Raw genomic sequence first — 18817 nt, 5'->3', positions numbered from 1 at the left:
AGGATTTCCCTTTTCATGTACCACAGGGGAAAGGCAAAAAATGTGCATAATGTGTATGTGTGACAGGGGATATCACATATACATTTCTTTATAATAATGTTGTAATAAATATCTTACTGCATACATCTTTGTTTACATCTCTAATTATTTTGTCAGGATAGATTTTTTGAAGAAGAATCCCTGAGAGAAGGATATGGACATCTTAAAGACTCATGACCAATTAAGATTAGATTTTGTCACAATTATCCACAAAATCATTACCTGAGGAGTTTTTTTTAACTCAGAACTTCATGAAAAAGATTAGTTTTGAGAATGACTAAGCCCACACTTGAGGAAAACTGTAGATTTCCTCAGTGTGACAACACCTCTGAAAATCATGTAGAACTCTGTACTATCTCTTTAGCTCCTGGTTAATGAGAACCTGGTGAGACCCCATGTGGCCCTGGAGAGGATGTCACCTGCTTTTTCAGATCTGCAGCCTCCTCTTCTGTGTGGTATCCCATGGTGTTTGGCCCAGGTATCTGTGCTGAGTGGTCAGCACTGCACTTCACTTTAGGTCTTCATGGCTGACTTTAAGACCTGCAGTTATGGTAGTTTCCCCAGAGCTTGGGTCTACTTGTGCGGCCTGCAGCTTTCTCAGATCTTATAATGGTGAATCCCTGCCTTTTGTCTGATATTATATTCATTTTTGGCTCCATGCTGGTGTGAAAGAGCTTTTGCACAATGTCCCTTCCAGTATAGATTCTTAACTGAGTTAATCTCCTGTTGGGCAACACCATGATGCTTCCTGTGTAATACCTCTATTCTCTGCTAGCCACAGCAGTGGGAAATACTCCTATTTAATCATATATCACCAACATCATATGCTTCTAGTGATGTTAGCTAGGACAAATGGGGGTGTTGATGTGGATTTTATTTGAGAATTCAACGTTCCTGGCTGAGGATGCAGAGAAGAGCAACTTCATAAGAGACCACAGTGACTGGATGTCAGGCAAGCAAGTGAAGTGATTATAATGATTTCCTGGGATATAAAAATTTCTTTCAGTTGGACCTTTGACTCCTGAGGCTTTAGGCCCAGGAAGAGAAATTCTAGCAATTAATTCTTGAGATATTGACAGGAGAGTGGGAGTAATTACACATTAGACAAGGAGGATTCTCTGAACTGGGAATGGCAAAGATCAGTGTGCTGGCCAAATTTGGGACCCTAGTCTGGGTGCATTATCCAGATTCTCAGAATGTGGGGAATAAGCCTGTAATTCCTTCCCTAAGGACAGGATGAAAATAGAATCTGGCTCCAGAAATGGAGAGGACTATGATCCCAGACAAGTACCCAAACACTTGCCTCCTGAGGCAGCATCACTCTTCCTAGACCCCCAGGTCTAGCATCTGTAGGGGAGCTTTTGTGTGGAAACACGGGGAGACTTAGGTTAAAATGATGGAGGGGCTAGGGAGGAGAGTTTTCTTTAAGTTAAATCTCATGTACTATAAGCCATGATAACTCCTGATCTTATTTCCCTGCATGGTAACGTGTAGCCCCCTACCTCACTCCTCCCAAGCAAGATATGTGGATAGGCTAAAGTCTGCAGATGCTAGTGATAATGGATAGTAGAGACTTCACAGCAAATAGTTGTTGAATGGTTATCACAGTCATATGTAGACAGTGGGACAAACATGACATAATCCCCACCTCCAGGCTCTAGACTCTCTTGAATGTTCCCTCACCTCCACCAGCAGGCTCCATTGTTTTGTGCTCATTAGAGCTGGCTTTTTCTGAATGTGAAGGTTTCCAGGAGCCGGTCCCTGATTTGCTTGGTGCGGACTCCATAGATGAGTGGGTTGAGGGCAGGTGGCAGCAGCAAATAGATGTTAGAGAGAAGAATGTGCACAGGCTTTGGGATGGTGTGACGACCAAAGCGATGTGTGAGGTATGAGAAGAGACCAGGTACATAGAAGGCCAGAATGACACAGATGTGGGAACTACATGTGCCAAAGGCCTTGGCCCGGGCCTCCCAGGTAGGCAGCCGCAGTACAGTGTGGGCAATGAGTCCATAAGAGCCAGCGATGCCCAGGATATCTATGCCTGACACAGCCAGTGAAAGTGCCAGCCCATACAAATTGTTAGCTTGTGTGTTGCCCACCACCAGCTCTACCACTGCCATGTGTGCACAGTAGGCATGGTCTATGGTCTTGGCTCGGAAGTACTCAAATCGCGCCACCAGCAGAGGGAAAGGCACAACAATAGCCACAGCTTTCAGGGCCAGTGCCAGTGCTGCATAGCCTACACGGGCTTTGGTGATTAGGAGAGGGTAATGTAGGGGACGCCCTACTGCCACAGCACGATCACAGGCCATGGCCAACAGTACACCGGATTCCACAGCAGTCAGTGCATGAACAAAGAACATCTGGGCCAGGCAGACACCATATGGCACAGGCCGGGGCCCAAGCCACATCACAGCAAGCAACCCTGGGGCTATAGATGTGGCTAAGCCCAGGTCTGTGGCTGCCAGTGTGGCCAGGAGTAGAAACATGGGCTGCTGCAGTGTGGAGTCTATCTGCACCAATGCCAACAGTGTTCCATTTCCCAGCAGGGCCAGCAGATACATGGGCCCAAAGACCAGTGTCAGCCAGGTCTGGGTACCCCCTAACCCTGGAATGCCAGTCAGTATGAAGAAAGTGGGGCGTGGGAAGGTGGAGTTGGGATGTGGACCTTCTGCCATCCTGTGGGGGCAAAGCTTTAGGGCTCATGGGGGCATGACTCCTGATAGGGGAGAGATATTGGAGGGTGTTACAGGGGCACAGACCCATCCATGGGGTATGTGTAGGGGGAGTGCAGGGTTGGGGGGTCACAGGGTTATAACCTTTGTTTGGGGTTTTGGATAAATAATTAAAGTCACTACCCTAGCTTAGATGGGAGAATCCTTTGTGCCTAAAAGCCCATGAGTATTGTAGGGGGACAAATGGGGGGGGGGGAGGGACACTGGTATTGAGAAATGAGGGCCTCACTGTTGCAGTTGCTGGTATAGCTGGAGGTCACCTGCCGTTGCTGGTATAGTTGGGGCTGAGATTAGTGTTTTTCTTCCTCAGGATCCAAAGTAGAGTCCATCTCAGTCTCCTTAAGGTGGAGAGAAAGCCAGAGCTGGTGGGGGATCAGGCCCCAGGCTGTACTGTCCTTGATTGTATATCCTTAGGCAGAGCTCCTGGGCCTCAGCTTCCTCAGCTGTACAGTGGGGCTGGACACAATGATTGTAGTGTTGTCCAGCTTTAACATTCTGGGTATCAACCCTTGGAGAAGAAGAGTAGAGAGAAGAGGAGAAACAAGAGGAGGAAGATTGGATCTGCAGTGAAGCTGGAAGCCTCACGTGACAGGAGAAAACCTGGGTTTTTGGGGTGCTTACATTATTTTTACCTTGATGCTGAAGTAGTGAACTTGAACACCTGCTGGAGAGTTGAAGTTGGGCGGCAAAAAGCACTGACAAAGAAATGGCAGCATAAAAGGGAACTTCTCTGTCTCCCTTCCTTCTTCACAATCCAGAAAGGGGTCCCACTAAAGTCTTATTCCTGGGGTACCTGAGGGAGTGGAGCTTCCAAAGGGGGAGGAAATGGCACTCAACCCAGAGTAGCAGCCTTACGTGGAAGAAGCATCTCTGATGTAGGAGGAGGTCAGGTGAGTAGAACCGATTTCACCCAGAATCTGGCTCACGGCAGAAGATGAATAAACATTGAATGGATAAATGAACAGGAGGAGAGCACCCCAGAAGACTTGACTGGAGAAAGATCCTGAGCACTGTGTGTTGGCACCTTCTCTTTACCTTGACCAATGCCTATGGGGCCCTTTATGAAGCTTCTTAGTTGCTCCCCTCAGGGACCTTACCCCTCCCACCTGTGCCACATTAACTCTTCCCTTTGCTGCCTCCTTGCTCAGAGCTGACAGCAAGATAACTCAGGAAGTAGAGGAAGGAGGCAGAGGTGGGGACAACAAGGAAAGAGACTGATTTATAGGAGTGGAGAGATCTGGGAAAGAGGAACACTTCCTCTTTCCAGTCTTTGCTGCCTCCCTGAAGTCTGGAGAGAAGCCCTTGCTATATTCTTGAATAGCATTGATCCCTCTCTATTGTAATTACTCGTCTCTCTCCCTTCCACCCCCATCCCCAGATTGAAAGAGTTGTAGGCAGTTTTTATTAGCCAGCATCTCTACTGCTCATCACAGTGCCTGGCATCTAGTTGTCTATGAATAAATATTTATTGCTTTTAATTGTGTGATAGTACTGCTGGCCCAAACAGCATTTACTGACTAACAGTGGCTCCTACAGTTTCAGGAGCCTTTGGTATCCATGGAGATGAGAAAGAAAAGTTATTCACCATCAGCCATGAGTCCACTGGGTATGATTCTGTTCTAAGGAGACCTATCCTAAAAATCAGCACAGTGTGCAAGATAATGTAATAAAAACAAGGCTTGTGGGAAAGGTGGCAATAGGGTACAACATTCAAAAACCTTGTCAGTGACACATTTAAAAAAGGATAAGACCCTAATAAAAATGGCACCATTTTACATATGTTAACTGGTTAGAAAGCACATAAACACACCAATAAATATGACACATTAGTACCTAGAGTTTTCCTTGTGGAACCATTAGAGGCTTGTGAATAATTGAGAAATGGTAGAAGGGGAGACTATGATAGTCCCCCTTATCTGTGGTTTCGCTTCTGCAGTTTCAATTGCCCGCTGCCCTCAACCACTATTGGGAAGCAGATGATCCTTTCTGATGAATCATCAGGTCAATTGTAGCCTAACACTACGTCACAATGCTGTGTTATTATCCCCCTAACTTCGTGTCCTCATGTAGGCATTTTATCCTTTCAAATCATCACAGGAAGAAGGGTGAGTACAATGCAGTAAGTTATTTTGAGAGAGAGAGAGAGAGAGAGAGAGCGCACATTCACATGACTTTTATTACAGCATATTGCCATTATTATCAGTTATTGTTAGTCTCTTGCTATGCTTAATTTATAAATTACACCTTATTATAGGCACGTAAGATAGGAAAACACCATATAGGCATACCTCATTTGATTGTGCTTCACTTGATTGCACTTCACAAATAATGTATTTTTTACAAATTGAAAATTTGTGGCAGCCCTGCTTCTAGCAAGCCTATCGGTGCCATTTTTCCCAACAGTGCTTGTTCACTTTGTGTCTGTGGCACATTCTGGTAAATCTCGTAGTATTTCAAACTTTTTCATTATTATTATATTTGTTATGTTGATCTGTGATCAGTGATTACAGCTCACTGAAAGCTCAGGTGATGGTTAGCATTTTTTAAGCAATAAGATTTTCAGAGATTAAAAAAAAGATTTTCAGAGATTTATATATATATTTTAGAGTGAGCTCATGCTGAGGGGAGGGATAGAGGGAGAGGGAGAAAATCTCAAGCAGACTCCCTGCTGAGTGCAGAGCCTGACATGGGGGTTTGATCTCATGACCCTGAGATCCTGACCTGAACCAAAATCAAGAGTTCAATGCTTAACTGACTGAGCCACTGAGCCACCCCTAGCAATAAAGTTTTTAAATTAAGTTAGTCTCATTGTTTTTTGTTTTGTTTTGTTTTTAAGACATAATGCTATTCCACACTTAATAGGCTATGGTATTATATAAACACCCCTTATATGCACTGGGAAACAAAAACTCATTTGACTCACTTTATTGCTATATTTCCATTATTGCAGTGGTCCAGAACTGAATCAGCAGTATTTTTGAGGTATGCCGTATATATAGGGTTCAGTACTATCTCTGATTTCAGGCATCCACTGGGGTCTTGGAATGTATAACCTGTGGATAGCAGGGGACTATTATAATATGAAATCTGGTGGAATCTTATAACACTACATATGCATGATGTATTTCATAACCTAAGTTGTGATAGATGTTTCAGGTGTGAGCATGTTGGATTTTCTTTTGCTGCTGTGTTCAGCAGTTTTGAATGCAGTTTTGTGCATTCATGTAGTTCCTGGCAGAGGGAATCACAGGTTATACTGAGTTTCCCAATGTGTCAATTGTTTGAAACACATTTGCTTTTCAAAATCAGCTTTATAGCAATCTCATTGAATCTCTGTTGTACCTGGCCCTGTACCATATGGTGAAGATACAATGGCAATAACAAGACCTTGCTGCCCTCAAGGAGCTCACTGTCTAGTGGACATAGTGATGCAAAGTTATTGGAAGGCTACATAAGTAATTGCATTAATTCAGGTTAGTACAGATATAGTGGGAATACAGAGAAAGAAGCCTTTCCCTCTCCCTGGAGAGTTAGGAAATTTTCTGAATTACAGTAATGGCTATGTCCTATGGAGTTTTCTATGTGCAGGCACTGCTCTAAGTCCTATTTCTGCCACATGCATTTGCAGTAAGTATAATGATTTCCCCCATCTTACAGATAAAGAACTAAGGCACAAACTTATCCAAGGTCACACAATTCTTAAGTAGCAGTTAGACAGTAACTGGATCTGGCCCTTGCATTCTTGCTCTTAGCCACTGCTTTAAACTTTTCTGCTGAGACTTAGAACAAAAATAGGTATTTTCTAGGGTATTTGGGCCAAAAGGATCAGTACCTGAAAGGTTGTCCTAGGATTGCTGAAGAAGGAGAGTAGCACTTGGGAGCTGGGGGCAGTGAATACAGAGCTGTGAAGGAGATGATTGATTGGGAAAAAATGCCCTTGAGTGCCAAGCCTCAAGAGAACACTAATGGAACTTTTTTGCTGACATATGCCTATCCTGGGCACCAACTATACAAAAGATTGTTCATAAGATAAATCACAGATCCTTTAAGCCCAACAAAATTGAAGTCATTAAGTTCCTTCAATACCCAAATATGGGCACCCCGGGTGGCTCAGCGGTTTAGCGCCGCCTTCGGCCCAGGGTATGATCCTGGAGTCCTGGGATCGAGTCCCATGTCGGGTTCCCTGCATGGAGCTTTCTTCTCCTTCTGCCTGTGTCTCTGCCTCTGTCTTTGTCTCTGTCTCTGTCTCTCTCTCTGTGTCTCTCATGAATAAATAAATAAAATATTTTTTAAAATACCCAAATACCCCAGATAGTAGATATTCTGGCACTGAGGTTATAAACTTATGAGGTTAACTGTTCTCCCTGTTATAATAGGATCTGGTAGGATTCAGGTTCTGTTAGGGGTATGGGATAGCTCAGATCTAATTTTAATCAATTTTCCTGTAATATTGTCTGGTGTCCTTATCCATTTCCCCTTCCTCTGCAGTGGGATCAGTCCTTTCAATTCACTCTATCATTGGCCATAGGTAGTAGTGACTCCAGTGTTCTCTTGCATGCTGAGGACATGCTGTTATAGTTCCTGTCTTGGTCTCCCAGGTGACACTATAAGAAAAATTGGGTCATGATGCTAAACACCTCCCCCAATGCCTTACCTTGTCCAATCATTCTTTTCCTTCAGTGTGAGGCACAGAAGAGGCATTTTTTCAGATTAATTATCTCTGACCACTATTGAGACCAGTGCTGGGATAGTCTTCCAAAGACTTTCTTTGCAAAAGATGAGTAGTTCCCTCTAAAGGTTCTGTAGCACTTAGAAGGGGGACTTTGGAACTGACTATGTTTTTTGGGGCCATCTTTCAAGAAATTAATTCCCTAAAGATCTATTCTGAGGTAATAGGTAGCGCCTTTATCTTTTCCTACTATCACCTCCCTTCCTCCAAGCTCACTTGCATGGCTGAAGCTCTTACAACCAGGAAAATACTAATGTCGTCCACAGAATCCAGTAAACATTATTACGAACTCATTACATGCCAAACACAGTATTGTGAATGGGGAACCAGCCTCTCTTCACTACATTCACACAGCCACCAAGGCCCACTTCCTTAAGAGCATTCATCCCCAATGGAAAATGTCCCACTGTATACCCCACAGCCTTATCTTAGAATATTGCAGCAGTCTCATAACTGATACCTGTGTTTCTAATATACTTTGTTGTGTTTTCTTTTCTCATTATACTTTTATTTGAGAAGTGGCTAATATATATATAAAATTATAAAGAATAACAAGTGCACATATTATCCAGACATCTAGAACTGATCATTATTACCATTTTGTCCCAGTTTGCTTTCAGTTCCTTTTTAATCAATGCAATTAAAAGTTAAAGATAAAATTAAAGTCTCTTTTATCTCCTATTGTATTTCATTCTCACCTTAGAAACAGCAATTATCATGAATTCAGTGTATCTTTCTAATTCAGTTTTTAAAGCTTTTGCTAATTGGTGCTCTTTGACATTTACATAAATTATTTCTTAGTGTATATAGGAAATGATGTTTTGAGTTCTGTTTATGCAGATATACAGATGTTTATCATTCCTTTACATTTCTACATAGTTTTATAGCATCTGATTATGCCAAATATTATTTATTTACTTATTGGTGGACTTACTGTTCCTGCCTATTTTGCTGTGTATACTGCTATTTCATATTTTTGTACATGTCTGCTTTTTCACATGTATAAAAATTTCTCTAGACTATACATCTAGGAGTGGAATTGCTGGGTCATGAGATATGCACATTTTCATCTTTAGCAGATATTGTCAAATCGTTCTTCAAAATAGTTGTTCCAACTTATATTCTCCCTTGTAGTTTTTATGAAAGATCTTATTTTTTAACATCCTTGGCAACACTTTATATTATCGGACTCTTACCTTTTTGCAAATCTGGTTAATTAGAAATATTAACTCATTTTAATTTATATTTTTAATATATTTATTGGTCATTTATAGTTCTTCTATAAATTGTCTGATCTATCTTTTGTCCATTTTTCTGTTCAGCTGTCTTCCCCCCCTATATATTTTTTGTACTCTTTCTCTGTATATTCTGGTTACTAATCCTTTGTTTTATATTGGAAATATAAACTTCCAATCTGTTAACTATCTTTTAATTTTGTTTATGGTGTCACTTGTCTTACTAATTTGAACTTTAATAAAAAGCACATCTAGGCCATGTACTTCTGTGTATTATTTAATAAGTTCTTTCTTACCCTGAGATCATAAAGATATTATCATACATTTTTTGGCATTTACATATCTTTTATGTTTAATTATTTTAATCCATCTGAAATTTATTTTTGTGTGTAACATGAGACCAGGATCTAATTTTATTTATTTTTCTTAAAAGGAAACTTGGTTCTTCCAGCACTTTTCTGCAGTGATATACAATTATTATACACTAAGTTCCTATATATAATAGCTTTGATCTAGGCTATGTCCTTATAACATTAATATTATTTGCTAACTCCTCACCAATATTAACTACTGTAATTATCTTTATATCTGGCAGGTAAGTCATTCTTATTCTTCTCTGTGTGTGTGTTTTTCTAGAAACATCTTGGATTTTTTTTTTGATGCCTTCATTCTTTTACACAATTATTAGAATTGCTTCGCTAAATTCCAAATCCTATGGGATTAGCTGGGAATGAATTCAGCTTATAGATTAATTTAGGAGCATCAATAGCCATCCAATATGGAATATTTCCATTCAAAATATGTTATATCTTACTGTTTATTCTAGTTTCCTTATATTTTATTCAATAAAATTTAAAGATTTCTCCAGATGTTAATGTACATCTTTTGAAAATTTGTTCTTGGTTTCTTATAGTTTTAAAAATCAATTTATTGGGGTAAATGCATTCATATTAAGTGTATAATTTGATGGGTTTAGACAATTGTATACAGCCATATAAGCCCCATCTCAATCAAGAAATACAACATTTTTATCATCCCAAAATGTTCCCTTGCTAGTCTTTGCAGTTAATTCTCTGGCTTCCTTGTTCCAGCCCCAGCCTCAGGCAGCTAATGGTATACTTCCTGTTCTTATAGTTTTACTTTTTCTAGAATTTTATATAAATGAAATCATGTAGTATGTACTATTTTGTGTATGGTTTCTTTCACTTAACATGTTTTTGTGAGTCATCCATTTTGTTGTAGGTATCATTAGTTCATTCTTTTTTTTTTCTTTTTAGTTTATTCTTTTTTACAGGTGAGTAGTGTTGCATTGTATGAATATTCCACAATTATTTATCCGTTATTCTTTTGATAGACATTTGGGTTGTCCTCACATTTTAACTATTATTAATAAAGCTATAGTGAACATTTGCATAAAAATCATTGTGTAGAAATATTTTCATTTCTCTTGGGTAAATATCTAGGAATGGTATTGGTGTATCATATGGTAAATGTGTGTTTAGCTTTATAAGAAACTAACAAATGCTTTTCCAAAGTAGTTGTACCATTATGCACTCCAAAATTGTATAAGATTTCTAGTTATTTTGCACCCTTGCCAACTTTTGGTATTATCTACCAAGTTATGATTTACTGAACACTGTGAGTCAGGCACTGGACTGAGCACTCTACATGTATCATCTCATTCAATATAATGTCTCTGTGAGGTAGGTACTATCATTATTTCCATTTAACAAATAAACTCCTTAAAATGTGAATAGCTGACTTCTGATCACAAAATTTCAAATGAGTCTGGATTTAAATCCAGATCAGTGTGGGGGCACCTGATGGCTCAGTGGTTGAGCATCTGCCTTTGGCTCAGGTTGTGATCCCAGGGATCCTGGGATCGAGTTCTGCATTGTGCTTCACTCAGGGAGCCTGCTTCTCCCTCTGCCTATGTTTCTGCCTCTCAATCTGTGCCTCTCATGAATAAATAAATAAAATCTTCATTAAAGAAAAAATCCAGGTCAGTGTGAGTCCAAAATGGATTCTTTTAATGACTATATAATTTCAGGATTATGTTGGCTTCATAAAACTAAATCAGGTTGGTTTCCATTTTTTGATCATAGGCAATTTCATTTCATCTTAGCCTGCATTTCTCCTTCCCTAGATCAATGCACATATTCAAGTTGAAGGACCAGCCATCTTGCTTTGCCTAAAATCTGTAGGTAAATAAGATAGCTTTTCTCCTAACCTCTAAGCTTACTTGAATAGTCTTGCATTCACCCAACTCAATGCCTTCTTTCTCTTCATTACAGCTTCTGTAATGAAGAAATAACATGCTATTTCTGCCTCTCTTCTGTAGTTGCCATTGTGAATTTTGCATCACAAAGTTCCTTCCTCAAAGTCCTGCAGCTGTGTCCTCCAGCTTCTCTTAAGACACTCAGTATTCCATAATTCCCTGGCCAGCAGCCCTCTCTCTTCCTCTCTTCCTTCCCTTGTGCACCGAAAGCAATGTAAAACACTGTAGAAGTTGCTTCACTGTAACTCTGTCACTGACGGGCTGAGGATTCATTGCAAATGTCAGTTGTGTCTCAGTTTTCACTTCACTCAAATGTGCCTCCTCTGCAACGTGAACAGTGCTAGTGCCACTCTCTGTGTATATATATATATATATATATATTTTTTTTTCCACTCTCTGTATTTGATAGTCACTGTTATGTTTGCGTTCCTAGCCCATCTTTCTGTGTGGAGGGAACAAAGCCATAAAATTGTCTGGTAGTCCAGGGAGTCTAGGTGTGGACTGTCTCTTGAATCTGGTGAATATGTTGTCACAGAGTTATCTTTCTCCCCATTGCTTCTTGTGCTTAGTCTGTCAGCACTGAGCCTCCGGCTTTCTTCTCACCTTGGGGTCTCATCACCACTTCCTTGTAGATAAGAGCTGCATTTGCCTCATTTTGCAAACTTTGTACCACTTGAATATCAGTGTGGTAAAAGCATCCCACAGTCATATTCACACATTCATATTCTTTGACTTTCATTGTATTGGGTTATTTACCTTTTTGAAAAAATCTAAAAATATTTTCAAACTATCTTTTCTTAGTTGTCTCTTTCCTAAATCCTCAAACTTCAGAGGTGCTTACTGTAATCAGAGTTATAAAGATGTATAAAAAAATTCAATACTCTCTCTTCATCTTGTCCTCTTTCCAACTATTAGTTAATAGTAATATTAATAGTATATTTTTCAGGTCAATAGATATAGTGCTAATGTATTCTTTTAAAATAGCTGTATATGCACATACACAAGCCACTTTTTTAAAAAAGATTTATTTATTTATTTATTCATGAGAGACAAAGGCAGAGGCAGAGACATAGGCAGAGGGAGAAGCAGGCTCCCTGTAGGGAGCCTGATGCAGGACTTGATTCCAGGATCCGGGATCATGCCCTGAGCAGAAGGCAGATACTCAACCACTGAGCCACCTAGGTGTCCCACAACACATTTTTTATTTTGAGATAATTATATATTCATATGCAGTGTAAGAAACTATACTGACAAATCCTGCGTAACATTTAGTTTCCCTCTGTAGTAACAAATTGCAAAACTATAATGCAATATCACAACAAGGAAGTTGATGTTAATACAGTCAAGATACATAACAATTTCGTTACCACTAGCATCCCTTTATTTGCTCTTTTACAGGCACACCTACTTCCTTCCCTTCTTCCTACATCCCTTTCTAAAACTCCTAGCAACTGATTACCTTGTCTTCATTTCTATGCTTTGTCATCTACACAATATTATATAAATGGCATCATATGGTATATAACCTTTTGGGATTGCTTTTTTGACTTAGCATAATTCCCTCGAGATTTTTGTATGAATCAGTAGTCTATTCCTATTTATTACCTCTTCATTTCTATGCTTTGTCATTTACACAATATTATATAAATGGCATCACACAATATAACCTTTTGGGATTGCTTTTCTTGATTTGGCATAATTCTCTCGAGATTGTTGTCTGAATCAGTAGTCCATGAATGATATTTCATGGTATGGATATACCACAGTTTGTTGAACAACTCATTGTTGAAGGACATCTGGGATGTTTCCAGGTTTTGGCTATTACTGATAAAGTTTCTATGAACAATCATGTATGAGTTTTTGTGTGAACATAAGTTTTCATTTGTCTGGGATAAATGCCCAAGAGTTCAATTGCTGGGTTATATGGTAGTTGCATGTCTAGTTCTGTAGAAAACTGCCAGACTGTTTTCCAGAAAGGATGTTCCATTTATATTTCTACCAACAATGTATAAGTGATTCGGTGTTTCTCATTTTTGTTAGCATCTGGTGTTGTCACTATTTTGTATTTTTAGCTGTTCTAAGAGGTGGGCATTGAATATCTTATCATGGTCTTAATTTGTATTTCCTTCATGGCTACTGATGTTAGACATTTTTTTTGTGCTTATGTGCCATCTGTATATCCTTTTCAGTGAAATATCTCTTCCTGTCTTTTGCCAATTTTGAATTGGATTGTTATTTTTACTGTTGGGTTTTGAGAGTTCTTCATATATTCTAGATATCAGTCTTTTGTTAAACATGTGGTTGCAAATATTTTTCTCCCAGTCCGTAGCTTGTCTTTCATCTTTTTTTCACAGGGTCTTTTGTGGAGCAAATTTTAAATTTTGACGAAGTCCAATTTATTTTTTCCCCTTTTATGGGCTGAGCTTTTGATATCAACTCTAAGAACTCTTTGCCTAGACAATCCCTAAGATTTTCTCTCATGTTTTTTTCCTAAAAGTTCTTATAGTTTTATGTTTTTACTTACCTGTGATCCATGTTGAGTTAAATTTTGTATAAGGTGTAAAATTTAGGTGGAGTTGCTTTTTTTTTTTTTTTTGCATATGGACATGCAATTGCTCCAACATCATTTGGTGAAAAGGCTATTTCATTGAATTGACTTTTCACCTTTGTGAAAACTCAATTTAGCATATTTCTGCGGGTCTGTTTCTGGGTTCACTCTTTTGGTCTTTCGATCTATGTGTCTCTTCCTCTGCCAATACCATCTTGTTTGATTACTATAGCTATATTATAGGGCTTAATAATGGCTAGAGTAATACTTCTTACTTTATTTCTACTTTTTGTCAAGACTGTTTTAACTATTCTAGATTTTTTATATTTCCATATAAATTTTAGAATAAGTTGTCTATGTCTATCAAGAAATCCTGGATGAGATTTTGATAGGAATTTCATTAAAATTTATAGATCAATTTGGGGAGAATTGACATCTTTAATGTATCCTTTCACACAATATGTCTCTCCATTTATTTATGTCTTCTTTTTTTTAAACAAGCATTTTGTAATATTCTGCATATAGATCTTATGCATGTTTTAAGTTTACCTAAGTATTTCATTTTCTTTGAGTGATTGTAAATTATTTTTTAAGCCAGCTTTTTTTGAGGTATGGTTAACATGTAAAAAGTGATACATATTTAATGTACACAACTTGATGAGTTTGGGTGTACCCATGAAAACATCACCACCATCAAGGCCATAGAAATCAATTTCCTCTCATAGTTTTTTCTTGTCCTCTTTATTATTGTTTGTGTGTGTGTGTGTGTGATAAGAACACAATGTAAGATCTATACTCTTAGCAACTTTTAAGTACACAGGACAGTATTGTTAGCTATAGCACTATGCTGAATGGTAGATATATAGAAATTATTTATCTGTATGACTGAAACTTTGTATCCTTTGACCATCACCTCCCCATTTCCCTCTTCCCCAGCCATTTGCAGCCACCATTTTATACTCTGATTCTGAGTTTGACTACTCTGGATTCCACATATAAGTGAGAGCACACAGTGTTTGTCTTTCTGTATCTGGCTTATTTTACATTGCATAATGTCCATTCATGTTACAAATGGTAGGATTTCCTTCCTTTTTAAGGTTCAGTAATATTCCATTGTATGTCTATACCGCATTTTCTTTATCTATTCATTCATTGATGAACATTTAAGTTATTTCCACTATTTGACTATTGTAAACAATGTTATGACAAATATGGGGGCATAGCTATCTCTTCAAGATCCTGGTTTTAATTTTTTTGGATAAGTATCCAGAAGTGGGATTGCTGGATCACATGGTAGTTCTATTTTTTTGTTTTCTTTGGAGCCTCCATAAAGTTTTCATAATGGCTATTACCAATTTATATTCTGACCAAGTACTATGGTTCTCTTCACATTGCTGATAACACTTGTTATCTATTGTTTTTAAAATGCTATCCATCTTAGCAGGTATGAAGTGATATCTCATTATGATTTTGATTTGTAGTTCTCTGAATGATTAGTGATGTTAAAAGCCTTTTCACACACCTGTTGGCTGTTTATGTATCTACTTTTGTGCTTTTTGTGTGTGTGTATGTGTCTTCTTTTCTTTTTTAAATATTTTATTATTTATTTATTTGAGAGAGTGGGAGGGAGAGAGACGGGGGCAGGGGAAGAGAGAATCAGGAGTGGGGAGTGGGAGAAGGAGAAGCAGATTACCTGCTGGGTAAGGACCCTGACACAGGGCTCCATCCCAGAACCCAGAGATGATGCCCCGAGCTGAAGGCCGATGCTTAACCAACTGAGCCACCCAGGTACCCCTGTGTGTTTTCTTTAGAGACATATTCAAGTCTTTCGCCCATTTTTTTTTTGCCCATTTTTTTAAATTTTTATTTATTTATTTATTTATTTATTTATTTATTTATTTATTTATTTTTGCCCATTTTTTACTTAAGTTGATTCTTCATTTGCTATTGACTGTGTGAGTTCCTTATATTTTTTGAATACTAACCTTTCATCAGCTATTTGGTTTGCAAATATTTTCTCCCATTCCATAGGTTGCTTTTTCATTGTATTGATTGTTTCCTTTGCTGTAAGAAGCTTTTTAGTTTGGTGTAATCCAATTTATTAATTTTTGCATTTGTTGACTGTGTTTTTGGTGTCATATCCAAAAAATCATTGTTAAGACCAATATCAAGGAAATTTTTCCCTATGTTTTCTTCTAGGAGTTTGTGGTTTCAAGCCTTACATTTAAATCTTTAATCTATATTGAGTTGATTTTGTAATATGTAAGATAAAGGTCCAAGTTGATTCTTTTGCATCTGGATATCCAGTTTTCCCGATACTAGTCATTGAAGTTTTTTTTTCTCAATTTGGATTCTTGGCATCTTTGTGGAAGATTAGTTGATTGTATATGTATGGGTTTCTTTCTAGGGTCTCTATTCTGTTCCGTTGGTATATGTGTCTGTTTTTATGTCAGTACTATACTGTTTGATCACATTAGCTTTATAATATAATTTGAAATAATTGCAATGCCTCCAGCGTTGTTCTTGCTCAAGATTGCTTTGGCTCTTATTAGTGTTTTATGGTTCCATATGAATTTTAGAATTATTTTTTTTTCTATTTCTGTGAAAAATGCATTGGAATTGATTGGGATTGCACTGACTCTGGAGATTGCTTTCAGTAGTATGGATCAATATTTAAAAATATTGATTTTTCCCATCCATGGAGATGGGTTATCTTTCCATTTATTTGTGTCTCCTTCAAGTTTTTAAATCAGTGTTTAATGGTTTTTAGTGTATAGATTTTTTTACCTCCTTAGTTAAATGTATTACTAAGTAGTTAATTCTTTTTGATGCAAGTTTATAGTATTTTTTTCTTAATTTCTTTTCAGGATAGTTCACTGTTAGCATGTAGAAATGCAGCTGATTTTTATATGTTGATTTTGTATCCTGAAACTTTACTGAACTTTTTTATTATTCTTTATCAGGGTATTTTGTGTGGAGCTTTTAGAATTTTCTATCTATAACATCATGTCATCTACAAACAGAGACCATTTTACTTCTTCCTTTCTGATTTGGATGCCTTTTATTTCTTTTTCTTGCCTCATTGCTCTAGTGAAGATTTCCAGTACTATGTTGGTTAGAAGTGTTCAGAGTATGAACCTTGTCTTTTTCCTGATCTTAGAGAGAAAGCTTTCAGCTTTTCACTGTGGAGTATGATGTTAGCTGTACCCAGCATATATGGCTGTCATTATGTTGAGATACATCCCATCTATATGTAATTTATTGAGAATTTAAAAAAAATCACGAGTAGATATTGAATTTCATCAAATGCTTTTTCTGCATCTATTGAGATGATCATGATTTTTTCCTTTCGTTCTGTTCAGGTGATGTATCACATTTTTTGATTTGGATATGTTGAAACATCCTTGCATCCCAGGAATAGGTCCCACTTCATCATAGTGTATTATTCTTTTAATGTGCTGTTGAATTCAGTTTGCTAGTAACTTAATGAGGAGTTTTGGCATCTATCTTCATCAGCGTTATTGGCCTGTACTACTTCTTTCTTATAATGTCTTTGTGTGGTTTTGGTATCAGGGTAACGTTGGGCTTGTAAATGAGTTTGGAAGTGTTCCCTTATCCTCAATTCTTTGGAAGAGTTTGAGAAAGATTGATATTAATTCTTCTATAAATGTTTGGGAGAATTCACCAATGAAGCTATCTGATCCTGGGCTTTTCTTTGTTGGGAAATTTTTGATTACTGATTCAACCTCCTTACTCATCATTGGTCTGTTCAAATTTTCTGTTTCTTCATGACTTAGTCTTGGTAGGTTGCATGTTTCTAGAAATTTATCCATTTCTTGTAGGTTATCCGATTTGTTGGCACATAATTATTCATCACCTCTTTCATTACTGATTTTATTATTGAGTTTTCTCTCTTTTTTTCTTAATGTACCCAAGGGTTTGTCAATTTTGTTCATCTTTTAAAATATAAACTCTTAGTTTGTTGAATTTTTTTTTAAACTTTTTTTTTAAAGATTTTATTTATTTATTCATGAGACACACACACACACAGAGAGAGAGAGAGAGAGAGAGAGAGAGAGAGAGGTAGAGACACAAGCAGAGGGAGAAGCAGGCTCCATGCAGGGAGCCTGACGTGGGACTCGATCCCAGGTCTCCAGGATCAGGCCCTGGGCCAAAGGCAGGAGCTAAACTGCTGAGCCACCCAGGGATCCCCTGTTGACCTTTTTAAAATAGTTTTTCTGGTCTTTATTTCATTATTTTTGCTCCAGTCTTTATTATTTCTGCTAACTTTGGACTTAGTACTTTTTCTAGTTCTATAAATTTAGGTTGAGAATTTTTTTCTTGATGTAGGTGTTTATTGCTATAAAATTCCCTCCTAGACCTGTTTTTGTTGCATACCATAAATTTTGCTATGTTGTATTTTCATTTAATTTGTCCTAAGCTTTGAGTTTCTCTCTTCGCATTTGTACAAGCACTCACCTCCTCCAGTCTTTGCTGACTGGCTTCAGGAGAGAAAGATCTTCACCCGTCCACCTGGTCAGAGATTCTAAGGATCTCTAAGACCTTTTCTAAGGATACGTCTACTCCCTTTTCCTGTTCTCTCTTGAGGAGAAATTCTTAGGATTGTGTGTCTTCTTTTGATCCTACCAAGCCAGGCTGGGTGCTGAGAGTCTCCCATTTATTTTTCTTAGGGTGGTACCCTAAGTATTGTGTACTCCCTTCCATGCCAGTTGAATCTGGTTGACTGCTGATATCTGTGTGCCATCTATGGATGCTCACACACACTATGTGTAGAGGAATGCAGGGTGCCGGCTATAGGGGCACTCATGAATATGGGGGCACACACTGGCTATTGTGGGGGTTTTCCACAGGTGAGGTGTTCTTCAGGATTCATGGATGGGCTATTGGTGGAGACTGCAAGCCAGTTAGTAAGAATTTTAGCTGAGATAATTGCATTGGTGGTTAAGAGCCCCTCTCCCTTTCCCCTGGTCATAGCTGTCCCCAGACTATTCATCCAAGCTGATCTCCTTATGCTCTGAGTGGGACAAGGCAGAAGTGGCCTCTTGGGCAGTGTCCTAAGAGGCGGGGGAAATTGGATGCTGACTTCACTCTCTCTTTTCTTGTGGGAGAGGTTGTAAACTGAGCGAGTCTCTCTTGTCACTGAGCTTTACTGTTTTGGGGAAGGAGTGATGTAGTTAAAGTGAAACTATTCTAATATTGTACCCTCTTTAATGTCTTTATTCTTTATCTTTT

The 18817-nt window shown here is 38.3% G+C and overlaps 1 protein-coding gene across 1 annotated transcript; it reads right to left on the bottom strand.

Annotated features, from left to right (window-relative positions):
* Nucleotides 1–1754: 1754 nt before the first annotated feature.
* OR52W1 (olfactory receptor family 52 subfamily W member 1) lies at nucleotides 1755–2717 on the bottom strand. Its single transcript, NM_001388733.1, has one exon. The coding sequence runs from the start codon at nucleotides 2715–2717 to the stop codon at nucleotides 1755–1757; it is 963 nt and encodes a 320-aa protein (NP_001375662.1).
* Between the last annotated feature and the right edge of the window lie 16100 nt (nucleotides 2718–18817).

This window comes from Canis lupus, chromosome 21 (assembly GCF_011100685.1).
Source record: "Canis lupus familiaris isolate Mischka breed German Shepherd chromosome 21, alternate assembly UU_Cfam_GSD_1.0, whole genome shotgun sequence".
Taxonomy (NCBI): Eukaryota; Metazoa; Chordata; class Mammalia; order Carnivora; family Canidae; genus Canis; species Canis lupus.
The sequence above is the reverse complement of the archived record's forward strand: the minus strand, read 5'-3'. Positions and strand labels throughout refer to the sequence as shown.

What these genes read in the sequence shown, in the direction of transcription:
- OR52W1 (NM_001388733.1), bottom strand. Translation starts at nt 2,717, where the DNA reads ATGGCAGAAGGTCCACATCCCAACTCCACCTTCCCACGCCCCACTTTC.